This window comes from Phyllostomus hastatus, unplaced genomic scaffold (assembly GCF_019186645.2).
Source record: "Phyllostomus hastatus isolate PE091 unplaced genomic scaffold, TTU_PhHast_1.1 phas_scaffold_93, whole genome shotgun sequence".
In the NCBI taxonomy this organism is placed as follows: domain Eukaryota; kingdom Metazoa; phylum Chordata; class Mammalia; order Chiroptera; family Phyllostomidae; genus Phyllostomus; species Phyllostomus hastatus.
This window is the reverse complement of record NW_025334042.1, coordinates 15,957,218-15,972,309: the sequence shown is the minus strand read 5'-3', so window position 1 is coordinate 15,972,309 and position 15,092 is coordinate 15,957,218. Positions and strand designations below refer to the sequence as shown.

The window sequence follows — 15,092 nt, the reverse complement described above, 5'->3', positions numbered from 1 at the left end:
GCTGCTCAGGCAATGGGGCACATATTGTGTGCTACTGGGTCCCTGTTCCTCAGCCTCAAAGTGGGGTTCTTCCCTCCTGATAGCCTCAGAGTCCTGGGAGAACCTGGGGCAGAGGTAAGGAGGAGAGTAAACAACATGACTGTAGAGACTGAAGAGCTCACTCCCTCCACCTTATTTTCTTCCCCATAAAGCATCAACCTTCACATAGCATCCCAACTCTACCCTCCATGCACCCCAGTCTTGGCTTCATAGGGCCTTGGCAGGCTTTGGGGAGCTCCAGTTGACCACAGCACCCACCAGGAAGGTGGACACATAGTTCATGGGGAGGTAGGTGAGCTTGGTTGGCCTCTCAGCCAGGTAAGTTCTGGACGCACTCCATGCAGTCCATCACCATGGATAAATTCAACTTGCATGTTTTCAAAAGATTTTTATTTATTTTGATTAATTTTATTTCTCTGTTCAAAATGAGAAAGGATCCTTACACACTTCCCCATTCCTCTTTTCCATTTCATGGCTCTAATTTAGAAAGTTTCAAAGAACTTCCTCTCTGGCTTCAGTTTCCTCTTCAACATAATCAAGGCTTTACATGACACAGTAGTCCCCCACTAACAACCTAAACTTTTTCTTGAAGTTACTAGTTGACCACATGGAATCAGGGGTATGTAGCCAAATGTCCCTACTGTGTAGATGAATCAGCCAGAAGGATGAACCTGTGACTGTAAGAAGCTCTAATGAGGAACCTACACTTCCAGAAAATGGTTTGCTTCTCTCCCTATGGTCCACAGCTCACTCACTGAACTAGAAACTTCTCCCCATAGATCTCCTTGACCTCTGGGCTGGCCCAATCCCATGCTTCCTCGAAGCGCTAAGAAAACATGTCAGGACTGCTCCTGTGGGTGTCGAAGCAATGGGGCTTGATGACAGCTGCCTTCACCCCAAAGTGGGAGAGTGCCCTCCTGTAGGGCACACAGGCAGGGAGGTAAGGTGGTCTTGGAAGACAAACAAAAACAGTACAATCCCAAAGAAAACTGGGTAAAATAAGTTTAAAAGCTTGGGATGTTGTGAAGTGCAGCAGCCAGGGGGAGAAAAATCTGAAGGTGAAATAGTCTCTGTGGAGTTAAAGTAGTTATCTATATATTTTACATATACAAACCTATGACTCTAAATCCTACCTATTCTGCTGCAAAGTACCAAATAAATGCTATTTTATTTCCTTCTAGCCCCCCTTACATTCCATCAGTCTCCAGTTTTCCCTTTTTATCACCTCCATACTCCTCAGTCACCTCCCTCCCCTCTACTGCTCTAGTCAACTCCCTGACGATCTGTCCTCTAAGGAGCATCTCTCTGCCTGTGTCTCAGCTTCCCCCCATTCAGAGCCATCCCCTACCCTCCAGCCAGTGTGTTCTCTGGAGGCTGATTTGATTAAAAAAAACAAACAAACCCATGATGTTGTGCTGCCTCCAACAGCGCGAAAGTTAGCAGCCTGTCCAGGGCCCACCTCCCTTCATGAGCCCACCATGTCCACCTCCCCAGCACCCTTCCTGCCAGGCCAGGCCAAGTTGTTTATCACTGGAGGACCCCACAGCATAGGCAGTCAATCATTCCTCACCCTTACTTCCCACACCCAGGAAGCCTTCCCATCCTACTTTGCTAGGTTGCCAGGTTCCCAAGTTCAGTTCTTCTTCTTTTGTAAAATGTATTTATTTTTAATGTATTGATTATGCTATTACAGTTGTCCTGTTTTTTTTCTCCCCTTTATTCCCCTCCACACCCCCCCCCCCACCAACATTCCCTCCCTGCCACTTAGTTCATGTCCATGGGTTGTACATACAAGTTCTTTGGCTTCTCCATTTCCCATACTATTCAGACCTCCCCCTATTTTGTACCTACCAATTTATGCTTCTTATTTCCTTTACCTTTTCCCCCATCCCCCCTCCCCACTGATAACCATCCATGTGATCTCTATTTCTGTGATTCTGTTCCTGTTCTAGTTGTTTGCTTAGTTTGTTTTAGGTTCAGTTGATAGTTGTGAGTTTGTTGTTATTTTATGTTTGTATTTTTTAACTTCTTCTTTTTCTTAGATAAGTCCCTTTAACCTTTCAGATAATAAGGGCTTGGTGATGATGAAGTCCTTGAACTTGACCTTACCTGGGAAGCACTTTATCTGCCCTTCCATTGTAAATGATAGCTTTGCCGTATAGAGTAATCTTGGATGTAGGATCTTGCCTTTCATGACTTTAAAAAAAAAAAAATTCACTTATTTATTTTAGACAGAAGGGAAGGGAGGGAGAAAGAGAGAAAGAGAAACATCAATGTGTGGTTACCTCTCATATGCCCCCTACTGGGGGCTTGACCTTGTCCACAACCCAGGCTTGTGCCTTGACTGGGAATCGAACTGGCAACCCTTTGGTTCACAGGCTGGTGCTCAATCCGTTGAGCCACACCAGCCAGGGCTCATTACTTTGAATACTTCTTTCCAGCCCCTTCTTGCCTGCAAGGTTTCCAATGAGAAATCAGATGATAGTGTACTGGGAACTCCTTTGTAGATAAGTGTCTCCTTTTCTCTTGGTGCTTTTAAGATCTTCTCCTTGTCTTTAATCTTGGCTAATGTAATTATGATGTGCCTCAGAGTGTGCTTCCTTGGGTCCAACTTGTTTGGGACTCACTGAGCTTCCTGGACTTCCTGGAAGTCTATTTCCTTTGTCAGCTTAGGGAAGTTCTTTTTCATTAGTTTTTGAAATAAGTTTTCAATTTCTTGGTCATCCGCTTCTTCTGGCCCCACTATGATTCCGATTTTGGGATGTTTAAAGTTGTCCCAGAGGCTCCTAAGCCTCTTCTCATTTCTTGATCTCTTGTTTCTTCATTTTGTTCTGGTTGAATGTTTATATCTTCTTTCTGCTCCAAATCATTGATTTGAATCCTGGTTTCCTTCCCTTCACTGTTGGTGCCCTGTACACTTTCCTTTATTTCACTTTTCATAGCTTTCACTTCTTCCTCTATTTTGTGACAATACTCAATCATGCCTGTGAGCATCCTGATTACCAGTGTTTTGAACTCTACAACTGATAGGATGGCTATCTCTTTATTGATTAGTTCCATTTGTGGAGCTTTGATCTGTTCTTTTATTTGGGCCATATTTTTTTGTCTCGGTGCACCAGTCTGGATAAATATTTATTCTTTAACTCCTTGGTTGTCGAACTTCCATACAGTTTGATTTTCTGGCAGTTCAGGTTATTTTTTTGTTTTTAAATTTGTTGTCCTTCTTTTGGTTGTGTGAGGAGACACAGTCTACCTACACCTCCATCTTGGCTGGAAGTACAAGTTCAGTTCTTCAATCCTCAGCTCAGACCTCTCTCCAAACCCTCCCCTCATTCCACTGTCTACCACGGCCACCATGGCTAACATGGCCACTATATCACAAGAGATGGCCATACCACTTCTGTATCTCTTGTCCCTTTCACAGCAGTCAAGAGTTTGTGTCTCAAGTAACAAACCTAGTTATCCTCATACATTAATTGTGCATTCACAGAAGTACCCAGAAATATATGTAGAATTGAGTCAATTCCTCTACCCTGAGCTCAGGGGCTTCCAGAAACTAAATAACATAGGGTTAAGGACCCAGGCTCAGCAGCCAAGTTATCTGGATTCCATTTCTACCTCAGCCACTTTACTACTGTGGGCCCTCCTTCAGGGCATGAAGGGGTTGAATCAAATTTTATAGACCTGAGACCCATTCTGACTCCCAAAAGATTAAAAGGTGCTTCCTAATGAATGCCTGGCAGAAAGCAAGAGAGAGGAATCTGGAAGGAAGAACGTCTGACGTTGTGTGAAATGAACTTCCTGGAAAAGTCCCCACCAGAAGCACAGACGCAGGACGGAGGTGGGGGGCCTCTGTCCCAGCCCAATACCTGAGGGAGTCTGAGAAGGCCTGGATGCCGAACTTGGAGATGCAGTAGCCCCCACCATACATGGACACACAAACTAAGATGCTGGAGACGTTGATCACATGGCCTCTTGCCTTCCTCACCCGGGGCAGCAGACCTCGATCACCCCCAACAGGTTCACATCGAGAATCTTTATGAAGTCCTGTTTTATGAGCCAATCATAGGGTGCATGGGCATGGAGATGCCAGCATTATTCACCAGGCCTCACTGAGCCCTGGGCACAGTGGGGGCAACATTTGCTGTGACCATATAGTGAGGATGGGTGTGTGGTTCCAATTTATGTTATGATTAAATTTATCTTATTGAGTGAACAACAGCGTGGTACATGGGATATGGGAAAGCGTGCAGGAGAAGAAGTAGGAATGCTGTGGTTGCAGGGTGTCAGGGCTTGCAAACACATTTATAGCTACTGGATGGCAGGGATGGTCATTTTCCTGCTCCTCATTGCCTAGCATGCAATAGGCAATAAGCCCATCTTTGTTAAGTGAATGGACAGAGTTTGAGATAATAGAGTAATATTCAACAATATAATTTTTTTAAGATTTTGTTTATTTTTTAGGGTTTTATTTATTTTTTTAATCTGTTTTATTATGCTATTAGTTGTCCCATTTTCCCCCCTTCGCTCCCCTCTGCCCTGCATACCTCCTCCCACCCACATTCCCCCGCTTTAGTTCATGTCCATGGGTCATACTTGTAAGTTCTTTGGCTTCTACATTTCCTATACTAGTCTTAACCTCTCCCTGTCTATCTTCTACCTACCATTAATGCTACTTTTCCTCCTCTCTCCCCTTTCCACTGCCCCTCTTATAAGCCTCCATGTGATCTCCATTTCTGTGATTCTGTTCCTGTTCTAGTTGTTTGCTTAGTTTGTTTTTGCTTTTGTTTTAGGTTCAGTTGTTAATCACTGTGAGTTTGTCATTTTACTGTTCATATTTTTTATCTTCTTTTTCTTAGTTAAGTCCCTTTAACATTTCATATACTAAGGGCTTGGAGATGATGAACTCTTTTAACTTGACCTTCTCTGGGAAGCACTTTATCTGCCATCTCATTCTAAATGAAAGCTTTGCCGGATAGAGTAATCTTGGATGTAGGTCCTTGCCTTTCATGACTTGGAATAGTTCTTTCCAGCCCCTTCTTGCTTGCAAGGTTTCTTTTGAGAAATCAGCTGACAGTCTGATGGGAACTCCTTTGTAGGTAAGTGTCTCCTTTTCTCTTTCTGCTTCTAGGATTATCTCCTTCACTTTTATGTTGGCTAATGTAATTATGATGTGCCTTGGTGTGTTCCTCTTTGGGTCCAACTTGTTTGGGACTCTCTGAGCTCCCTGGACTTCCTGGAGGTCTATATCCTTTGCCAGATTGAGGAAGTTCTCCTTTATTATTTGTTCAAATAACTTTTCCACTTGTTGCTCTTCCTCATCTCCTTCTGGTACCCCTACAATTCAGATGTTGGAACATTTAAAGATGTCCTGGAGGTTCCTAAGCATCTCCTCATTTTTTTGAATTCTTGTTTGTTTCTTCATTCTTTTCTGTTTGTCTTTTTCTTCCTTCTGGTACACACCATTGATTTGAGTTCCAGTTTCCTTCCCATCACTGTTGGTACCCTATACATTTTCCTTTATTTCATTTAGCATGGCTCTCATGTTTTCATCTAATTTACGAACATATTCAACCAATTCTGTGAGCATCCTGATTACCAGTGTTTTGAACTGTGCATCTGATAGGTCGGCTATCTCTTTATTGCTTAGCTGTACTTTTTCTGGAGCTTTGATCTGTTCTTTCATTTGAGCCATTTTTTTTTTTGTCTTGGTGCACCTGTTACGTAGTAAAGGGCAGGGCTTTAGTGTTCACTAGGGTGGGGCAACCCACATTGCTGCATTGTGACACTGTTTGTGGGGGAGGGATTTGAGAGGGAACAATGCCACTTGTTCTGCTCTTTGCAGTTTTCAGTCACTTCCCTCACTACCGATAAGCAAATTAGACCCTTCTGGTGCTGATTCCCAGTGGGTGGGCTTGTGTGCATTATAGGACCCTGTGGGTCTCTCCAAGGAACTCTCCTGTGAGGCTGAGAGTTTCTCCTGCTGCCACCTCAACCCCCACAAGTGTTTTCAATGAGTAGTTTGAGGCTTTATTTCCCTGTGCTGGGACTCTGGGTTGTGCGGTCTGTCTCGCTCCCCAGTTCCTCTCAGTTTATCTGCACACAAATGTGGGACTGTCTGGTCCACAATCTGCTGCCTCACTGGGCCTGCCAGCCGCTGCCTTGCCCCTAGTCCTCTCCACCTGGCTGCCCATCTCCGCCCCTCCTACTGGTCTGGATGAATGTTTTTTTTTTTATCTCCTTGGTTGTGGGACTTCCATGGAGTTCAATTTTCAGTCAGTTCTGGTTATTTTTTTTGTTTTTAAATTGGTTGTCCTTCTTTTGGTTGTGTGAGAAAGCATAGTGTGTTTACCTATGCCTCCATCTTGGCCGGAAGTCCTATTCAACAATATCTTATAGGAGAGAGACATAGATAGGTAGAGAGAAATGAGTAAGAGAAATGAAGGGAAACCTAGAGAAGAGAAAGGAAACAGGAAACAAAGAAATGAGGGAAAGAAAGCCATGAATAATGACTTTCGACACCCTGGTTGGAGAGACACAGTTGACATCCCAGGCTAGGGTGAGTAGAGACCAGATCTGAGACAACCTGCATTAATTCCAAGGCACTATCTGCTCAGGAAGCCAAGTTCATCTTCTCTGTTGGAAAATCCCAAATTTCACCCAGGAGTGAATGGTGCAGGCTCTGGGGAAAGGTGCGGAGGCTAGGTGCCACACCTTAGTGTAGACTGGACCCTTGGCTCCAGGGAGTCCCAATGTCCCCTTTCACCCTCCCAAAGGCCATTCTTGCCACATCCCACTAGTTCCCCAGTCCACTCAGCTTTCAGAAAACTTCTCTGGAAGAAACAGAGGGAAAAGGCACACGGGTCAGTAGGTGCAGGGTGATCAGTGAGTTGGGGATGGTGAGGGAGGTGGGGGCAGGCAGAGTTTGACCGTGGGGATACTGGAAAGAGAACTAGTCCCTGCTCTGCTCAGAAAACTTCCCTGAACTTCCCCGGCCTTAAGGAAATGCATATTCTTTGATTTAATTATTTAATTTTACTTAAGTAACATTATTGAGAATGTGAGCAAAATGCACCATACTTCTCTCCACGGATACATCCCTTCCCTCACATAGTACCCAACTCTGCCTTACTGTGCACCACAGTCATGGGTCACAGGGCCTTCACGGGCCTTGGGTTGCTCCAGCGGATTATGGTATCCACCAGGAAAGTGGGCATGTAGCTCATGGGAAGGTAGATGAGCTTGGAGTCCCAGCCACATGAGTATCGGGTGCGGGGATGGCAGGCGATCAGGGCATGTTCCATGCAGTCCGTCACCAAGGACAGGTCCTTCGTGCACATTTTGTCCAACAACCCAAATGACTTCATCGCTGTCCAGAATGAGAAAGAATCCAGATGTATTCCCACCTCCGACCACTCCTACATTAAAATCAACTTATGGAATGGGTTTCTAGAATTCCTGGCCCTCTACACAGTCAATCCACCCAAATCCCTCAGAGAGTACCTCACTCCTACCTCAGGCACAACTATTTTACACAACTATCTTTTCTCTCTGGCTTTAGTTTCCTCCTCAACACAACAAGAAGTTCACATAAGACACTGGTGCTGGCTCTGACAAGCCTGGATCCCTTCCTTGGGTTACCAGTTGGACCATGTGGGACTACGGAGATGAAACCAAAGGTCCCCTGTTTGTGGGTGAGTCAGAGCACTAAGGTTGAACCTGAGACTCTAGGTGGTACTGATTATAAACCAGGCTTCCAGAAAGTGGTGTGCCGCTATCCCAATGACCCACACAGCTCACTCACAGGCTGCCAGGAACTTCTCCCCATAGATCTCCTTCACCTCTGGGCTGGCCCGATCCCATGTCTCCTGGAAGCTCCTACAAACCGTCTCAGAACTCGCCAAAATGGTCTTGAAGTAACTGGGCTCGATGATTGCCACTTTCACCGCAAAGTGCGAGAGCTCCCTCCTGCAAGGCACACAGGCAGAGGGGAAAGGACTTCAGAAGTCTTATACACACACGCGTGCATGCACACACACACACAACACCAGGAAAAAAACAACAAATAAAACATCAATATAGGGTTGCAGTAGACTAAGCTCAAAAGCCTGGGGAGCTGTGAAGTGTAGCATAGGAAGGGGAAATGTATGATAATGGTAGTGCCTCTCAGCAGAGTTTTTTTCCAAGTTTTACATACATTTGCTTCTAACTCTAAATCCTACCAATTCTGCTGAAAGGTGCCACTTAAATTCTGCCTCCTTGTATTTCTGTCACATGCAATCAAAACTGGGTGGTGCCCATTTTATCGTTCCCGTACTCCTAAATTCCCTCCCTCTTCTCCCCGACCCAGGTCAACCTCCAGGCCGTCTGGCCTCCAGGAGCATCTGTCTGCCTGTGGGCTCAGCTCCTCCACATCACAGCCATCCTCAGCCCTGCAGCCAGTGCAGCCTCCCCTGCTGATGTGATGGAGAAGCTCCCTGAATAAAGTGCTTCCCTGAGGCTTCACTGCTAATAAGGATCCCGGCACCCAAGTGTCGCAGCAATTATGTTCATGAACGGGCTGCACAGCTGAAGAATATTGGTTCCAATTCTGCCCCAGATGCTTTCTGACTATGGGCAGGGACAGCTTGAATCAAACGTTAATGTCCTGGGGCCCATCCCAATCCTCAGAAGATAAATAGATGCTTCCCAACGAATGCCTGGCACAAAGCAAGAGAAAAGGAGCTGGAAGGAAGAGACTCTGAGGCTGTGTGAAGTCAACAACCCCTTGGAAAAGGCTCCCCTGAAGCACAGAAGCAGGAGGACCAAGGGGGCCTCTGTCCCAGCCCAATACCTGAGGGAGTCCAAGAAGGCCTCGACGCCGTACTTGGAGATGCAGTAGCCCCCACCATACAGGGACACACGACCCAAGATGCTGGAGACGTTGACCACGCGGCCTCTTGCTTTCCTCACCAGGGGCAGCAGGCTCAGGGTCACCTCAATCAACCCCAGCAGGTTCACATCGAGAATCTTCATGAAGTCCTATTTGGTCAGCCACTCATTAGGTGCCGTGGGCATGGAGATGCCAGCGTTATTCACCAGGCCCCAGAGTCCTGGGCACACAGAGGGGAGAAAGCAACTGCTGAGGCCGTGCAGTGAGGACACAGCTGTGACTCAGTTCACCTGCTAACCCTGTGAGGAGGTGGCATGGGGAGTGGGTAGAACAGACAACTACGTGCCATCAGCAGAGCTTGGGGCAGTGCTGGCCCTGTAAGGTGTTGGCAACAGAGAGTATGCCTTCCTTCTGACTTAGTCCTCCTGTCCAGCCCCCTGCCACATTATATAAAAGACAAAAGTATAAAATATGGGTAATATTTGGGGACAATTTGATTGGGTAAAACAGATCAGAAAGCTAGGTGTGGGGAACCATGGAGAGCAAGTCTGTGACTGACCACAGGCCGCTGGCCTGGACACACCCTGTATCGACACAGAGCTGCGTAAGGGTGGGCTCTCTGGGAGACCCAGGCTGCCCTTCCCACCTGCAGGCACAGACCTCGCTCAGAGCCCCAGTCAGCGCCACCTTCCCCTCTCACCTGTGCAGGAGACCCTCTCCCCCGAGGCCCCTGGCCCATAGTCCCCTGTGCTTCGTGTGAATCTCTCTGCAAGATCCAAAGGCACGGTCCCAGAGATGTCAAGATGTACCAGCCACGTATGGCAGGGCAGCAGGAGCAGAGGCCAGGAGGACACAGGACAAGGGCTGGCGGTGAGGACTCTGGAAGTACTGACTCAGCGTGGAGTCCCTGGCCTGCTCACACAGGCCCTGCCCTTGCAGGAATCATCCTCCCAGCATATATTTTCCTTCAAAGAACCCAATTAATGTACATGGTTATAGATAGAGATTTGAGTAAAAATAAGTTTCCCAAGATATCTTTATGATGAATATGATGAATAAAATGTAGGGAATAATTTCATATCATACCATAAGATACTGCTTTAGTAAGTCATGTTATTCAGAAGGATAGAAATGTCTCAGTCATTAAAAATTAAGTTTTTAAAGAAATTTTCACCATGCTATGAAAGTATTATCTTCTTTTAATGCAAAGGATTTGACAACTATGTGCAAAATATAATACCATGTACCATATATTTTGGACTATAAGATGCACCTCCCCCAAATTTGGGAGGAAAATGCAGCAGCGACCCTGCTGCTTCCTCCTGTGACTCCGCTCCACCGCTACCCTCTACCCACAGCAAGCCAGGTAAACTGCATGCAGACTATAAGACACACACCCCTTTCCCTCCCAGATTTGGGTGGGGGGTGTCTTATAGTCCAAAAAATATGGTGTATCAGAATGTTAATAGCACTCATCTTTAGGTAGTGAGATTTGGGGTGAGGTTTTTTAAATCCCTGTACTTTTCTGTGTTTTCCACATTGATCGTATTGTACATTCATACTTAGATACAGGAAAATGATGTTCTTTTCTTCCCCATAATTGGACAGGCACAATTGTAGCTTAGGAAAGAGAGAGAGAGGAGTGAGTGACCCCGCACTGATTTCCTGACCTTCCTTAGGTGAGTCCTGGGAGTTCAGTGTCATCATCTGAAAATGGATGATATCACCTCCCTGGTTAGATGATTATGAGTCACCAGCATGAAGATATTGATGTGCTGAGAACAGGGGCCCAGCTCAAGTGCTGTTCATTTGGGCGCAGCCACCCATTTAAGCCTCAGGCTAGTGCCCTCTTCTCCACCCCTCCTCCAGAAAGTGGACCCTGCTTTCTCCAAGGCATTCAATATCTGGAAATCAGAACCTCTGCTGAGAGAGGAGGGGACACCAGAGACAGGATTCTGCCAGGACAAATTCTCATCAGCTCAAACTCTCCTCAAAACTGCACAGCTCCAAGGTCGGGAGGTGTGGGGGGCCGTGGAAAGATAAAAGACTTGGCGATTAGCTGGGTGAGGTGAAGAAAGCTGGTATGACTTCAAGTCCCAGAAAAGATGTTGGGAATCTTTCCCAAGTAGCAGACAAGGGGTCTTCCCTTCACTGAAAGAAAAGAAAGAGCTGAGAAATCTGTGAGGTACCTCTGTCCCCTACACGCTCCTTCACCCACTGGGTGGCCGCAGCAATGCTCTCTGTCTTGGTGACGTCCAGGATCACTGTCGCCAGCCTGTCTGACGTCTGGCCCCTCAGCTGCTCGGCCCCTTTCTCTGTCAGACATGCGGCCAGCACCCTCAAGCCTCACAGGTCCAGCTGCCTGGCCAGTAGGTTTCCGAAGCCTGAGTCACAGCCCGTGATGAAGACATACTTGTCTCGGAGGTGGCTCACCACCTGTCTCTCCCAGTACCAGCGAAGAAGGTAGTACAGGCCCACGAGAGCTGCCAGGTACAGCCACATGGCTTTGCAGGGGATAGGCAGGCAGGCAAGAGTGAAATACGAAGGTGGCCCGTGTTCAGTCAGGAGGACCTAAGGACACACAGGATATGAGTTAGCACACCAAACTCCAGGCTTCTGGCATGGAGTCCTCAGATTGTTCCTGTTTACCACATCTGGTATTATTGATTCTGGCCCCGACTCATATGATCTTTGGCACGCTCACACCATTACTAATAGAGGACATTGCATTTCTCAGACTACCCCTTGATCTATGTATACTTCTCTCAACCACTGTCTCCTGGTCCTCCCACTCCACCAAACCTATCATACTCACACACACACACATGCGCGTGCACACACACACATACACACTGGAGCCCCCTGTGATCATGGCCTCATGGCACAGAACTGTCTTCCTATCTTTTCCCTGCTCCAGTCTGGAACCCTTGTCCCTTGACCTACTGGAGATTCTATAAAGAGGACACACTATGAATCAAGACATACTTGGGTTCAAAACCCAGCTCTGCTCCAACTGCTGTGTCACCTTGGCCACTGGCATAGCCTCTGAGCCTGGGGTCCCCTCATATGGCTCAGCACAGAACTGACTGAGGAAAACAAGCTTTGTCAGTTTCCAGAATTAGAAAGAGAAAGAAAAGAGTATAAAGATCCCTCCTTTTTTTTTTTTGTATTCCATACAATTTTGTTTTCTCCCTTCAACCATAATGATACGATATCCAAATTTTGTCTTAACTAGAGGGTCTGTAAACACAGGCTTGTCCAGGCCACTTACAGGCAAAGCAAATGCCGCTTCGTGAAATGGTCCCACCAGGGACCCTCTGGTCATCCCACCCAGGTCGCCCCCTGCCTGGCTTTATCTTCACTACATCGTGTGGCCACTTCATTGAATTTCACTCCAGACTTTAACTTTTCCAAGGCTCCCATGATTTTTCCGTGTTTCTCGCACAGAATGTACCTGACCTTTACTGCATTGCTACCACCTTTGGGACCCTGAGACTTGTGGTCAGAACTATCACTCCCATATGCTGCTCCCCTTCTTTCCCCTTTTCCAGAACCACTTTTTCCTTTAGGTGACATCTGCAAAACTTGACATTCAAGATGCCTCTGGATACAGTAACTCTCAGTGGCAGAAAGGTGTTCAGGAGAAAACAGCGGCGTCTGAGCTCAAAGGTAAGGAAGGGAGAAGGGAACAGGGTGAGCTCACTCAGTGAAGCGTCTCGTGCAGCCTGGGAGGGCTGAAAGGATGGACTTTTAAAAAGTGGCCCTAATGGTTGTCAGCCTCTCACTCCATGAAGATGTCCTGTCCCCCGCCCTGATGTCGATTACATGGCCCTCTGCCTGTCCTGGGCTGAGGCTCCCCCTGACAGCCTTGCAGGCAGAATCCAGACCCAGACATGAACTCCAAAGGCAGAAATGACTGACTTGAAAAGAAATCAAGGATGGGTCCTTAACTTTACTATCAGGGAGGGCTGTAAACCCCAATAACTGCTAGTGTCTCATTTCAGGTTGTATCAGGGGGATGATGGCAGGCAGAGGGAGCTGCTCCCTCAGGAGACTAAAGGAAGGACTAGAGACTGTGGAGCCCAGAGCAGCTGTCTCTGAGGGGCTTCAGAGTGAGCCTGAGGAAACCATTTCCTAAAATGGGGTGGACTGGTGAGTGGAGCGAAGCTGGGAGTGAGACAGCTTCCACATGGCACCCCTGTGGCATTGACTCAATTGATCCTGGGTCCTGCTCACATCCCCAGAAATGACTGGACCGCCTTCTCAGGAAAAGAGGCCTGGGGGGGGCGGGGCGGGCGGTGAGGCTGGCGGAGGTTCAGAGGGACTTTGAGGCTGGGTTACATTGGACCTCTTTGCCAGTGCAGTTCTCCCTCCATTGTAGCCAGGCCCCTCAGTTGTAGCCCTGGTGGAGTCAGGCAGTAAAGCATCAGTGGTTTGTGTCTCAGACCAGAGACCTAACCTGTCCATAGCTCCCTGATCTTCTGGAGAGGACTCCTGGAGGTGGGCACAAACCTCTTGAACACCTTTCCTCCAGCACTACAAAATGGCTCAATGATCATTGTTTTGGGGGAAGGGAAGTGAGAGAAATCCAGATGCTCCAGGGTAAGCGTGAAGCAATGGCTTCATTTTATGAAGCAACATGGACTTCACCCATGGGCACTGAATACCAGAACACTGACCCGAAGCCTCTGCAGGGAAGGGACTGAGTTTCGTCATATTTACATTTCCAGCACTTGGCAGCGCCTAGCATCTCACAGAGACACACGGGTGTGGAACTAGATGACACTGCAATATCCTGCTTCATTCTGCCTTTTCTCCTGCATTTCTTACATTGTCTGACAATATGAGATTCCCAAAACCTCCATTTCCCTCCTATTTATAGTGAGGGAGGAGATTCAAGATGACTCCAACTCCAGCTCCCAAGGAGTCTAAGAAACCATATGTTGTCATCAAAATGGTAAAACCTTAGGAAGTCAGGGCCTTAGGAAGCACTGGAGAATTCAAGGGGAATTTCTGTCAAGCACACATTAGGTGCTCAACAAAAGTTAATCAAAACTGAGTAATTCTGGAATCAGAGAGGGATTGTCAACACATCTGCAGAGACCATGGGGTGGGTGCTGGGGATCGGAAGGTGGGGGAATCTGAGGGAGGAACAGTAGGGATAGGAAATTGAAGGAGGGGAGAAGAGCTGAGGCATACTGGGAGGCCGTCAGTTTTCCTGGGAACATGGTACCTAGGGCCCTTCTGGTCTCTATCAGTCTCTCCAGGCTTCCTCCTCCTTAGACTAAACGTTGCACATCCCCTACACACACAAACACACATGCGCACACACTCTTGGGAAGTCAGAGAGAGGAAACGGCTGTCCTTCGACTTGTGGAAGGATGAGGGCTAGCAAGCAAAGGCAATTACCCATCACTTTCTCAAACCCTTCCCACATCATCTCATGCTTCTCTAAGCCTCCATGAAGAGGACTTTCTCCTTCACTCAAGAAATTTCCCAGAGGACTTCTGGCCAAGATGGAGGCACAGGTAGACACACTGTGCCTCCTCACACAACCAAAAGAAGGACAACAACAAAATTAAAAGTGAAAAACAACCAGAACTGACAGAAAATCGAACTGTATGGAAGTCCAACAACCAAGGAGTTAAAGAAGAAACATTCATACAGACCGGTAGGAGGGGCAGAGAAGGGTAGACAGGCAGAGAAGACCTGCAGCAAGGTGGCAGCTGGAGGACCTGGTTGGGCAAGGCAGTGGCTGGCAAACAGAGCAGTCCCACATTTGTGTGTAGAGAAACTGGGAGGAACAACTGGGGAGGGAGACAGACCATGCAACCCAGGGTTCCAGTGTGGGGAAATAAAGCCACAAAACCTCTGACTAAAAAAACCTGTGAAGGTTGAGGAGGTAGGAGAAACTCCCAGCCTCACAGGAGAGTTCACTGGAGAGACCCACAGGGTCCTAGAATGTACACAAAACCACCCACCTGGGAATCAGCACCAGGAGGCCCAATTTGATTGTGGCTATCGGGTGAAGTGACTGAAAACTGGCAGAGAGCAGAACAAGCAGCACTGTTTCCCTTTGGACACGTCTGCCACATACAGCGTCACAGCACAGCGATGGACCTTGCCCTGCCCTGGTGAATACCTAAGGCTCCTCCCCTTACTACATAACAGGTGTGCTGAG

General features: G+C 47.4%; 2 protein-coding genes and 2 pseudogenes across 4 annotated transcripts in view; all 4 read right to left on the bottom strand.

Annotated features, from left to right (window-relative positions):
* Positions 1-246: 246 nt before the first annotated feature.
* LOC123812572 lies at positions 247-7,187 on the bottom strand (annotated as a pseudogene).
* The window catches only part of LOC123812755 (retinol dehydrogenase 16-like), a 27,917-nt gene continuing 19,162 nt past the window's right edge, over positions 6,338-15,092 (bottom strand). The window contains 4 exon segments of the mRNA XM_045829593.1: positions 6,338-7,408; positions 7,844-8,007; positions 8,873-9,131; positions 11,101-11,482. Of these exon segments, the coding sequence (XP_045685549.1) occupies positions 7,191-7,408; positions 7,844-8,007; positions 8,873-9,131; positions 11,101-11,482 (1,023 nt within the window). The 3' untranslated portion in view covers positions 6,338-7,190.
* The window catches only part of ZBTB39 (zinc finger and BTB domain containing 39), a 23,092-nt gene continuing 19,371 nt past the window's right edge, over positions 11,372-15,092 (bottom strand). For all 3 annotated transcript variants that reach the window (XR_006784624.1, XR_006784625.1, XR_006784623.1), the window contains exon 3: positions 11,372-11,482. The gene's annotated coding sequence lies outside the window, so the exon portion shown is untranslated. The remainder of the gene's footprint in view (positions 11,483-15,092) is intronic.
* On the bottom strand, positions 11,886-12,487 carry LOC123812513 (annotated as a pseudogene).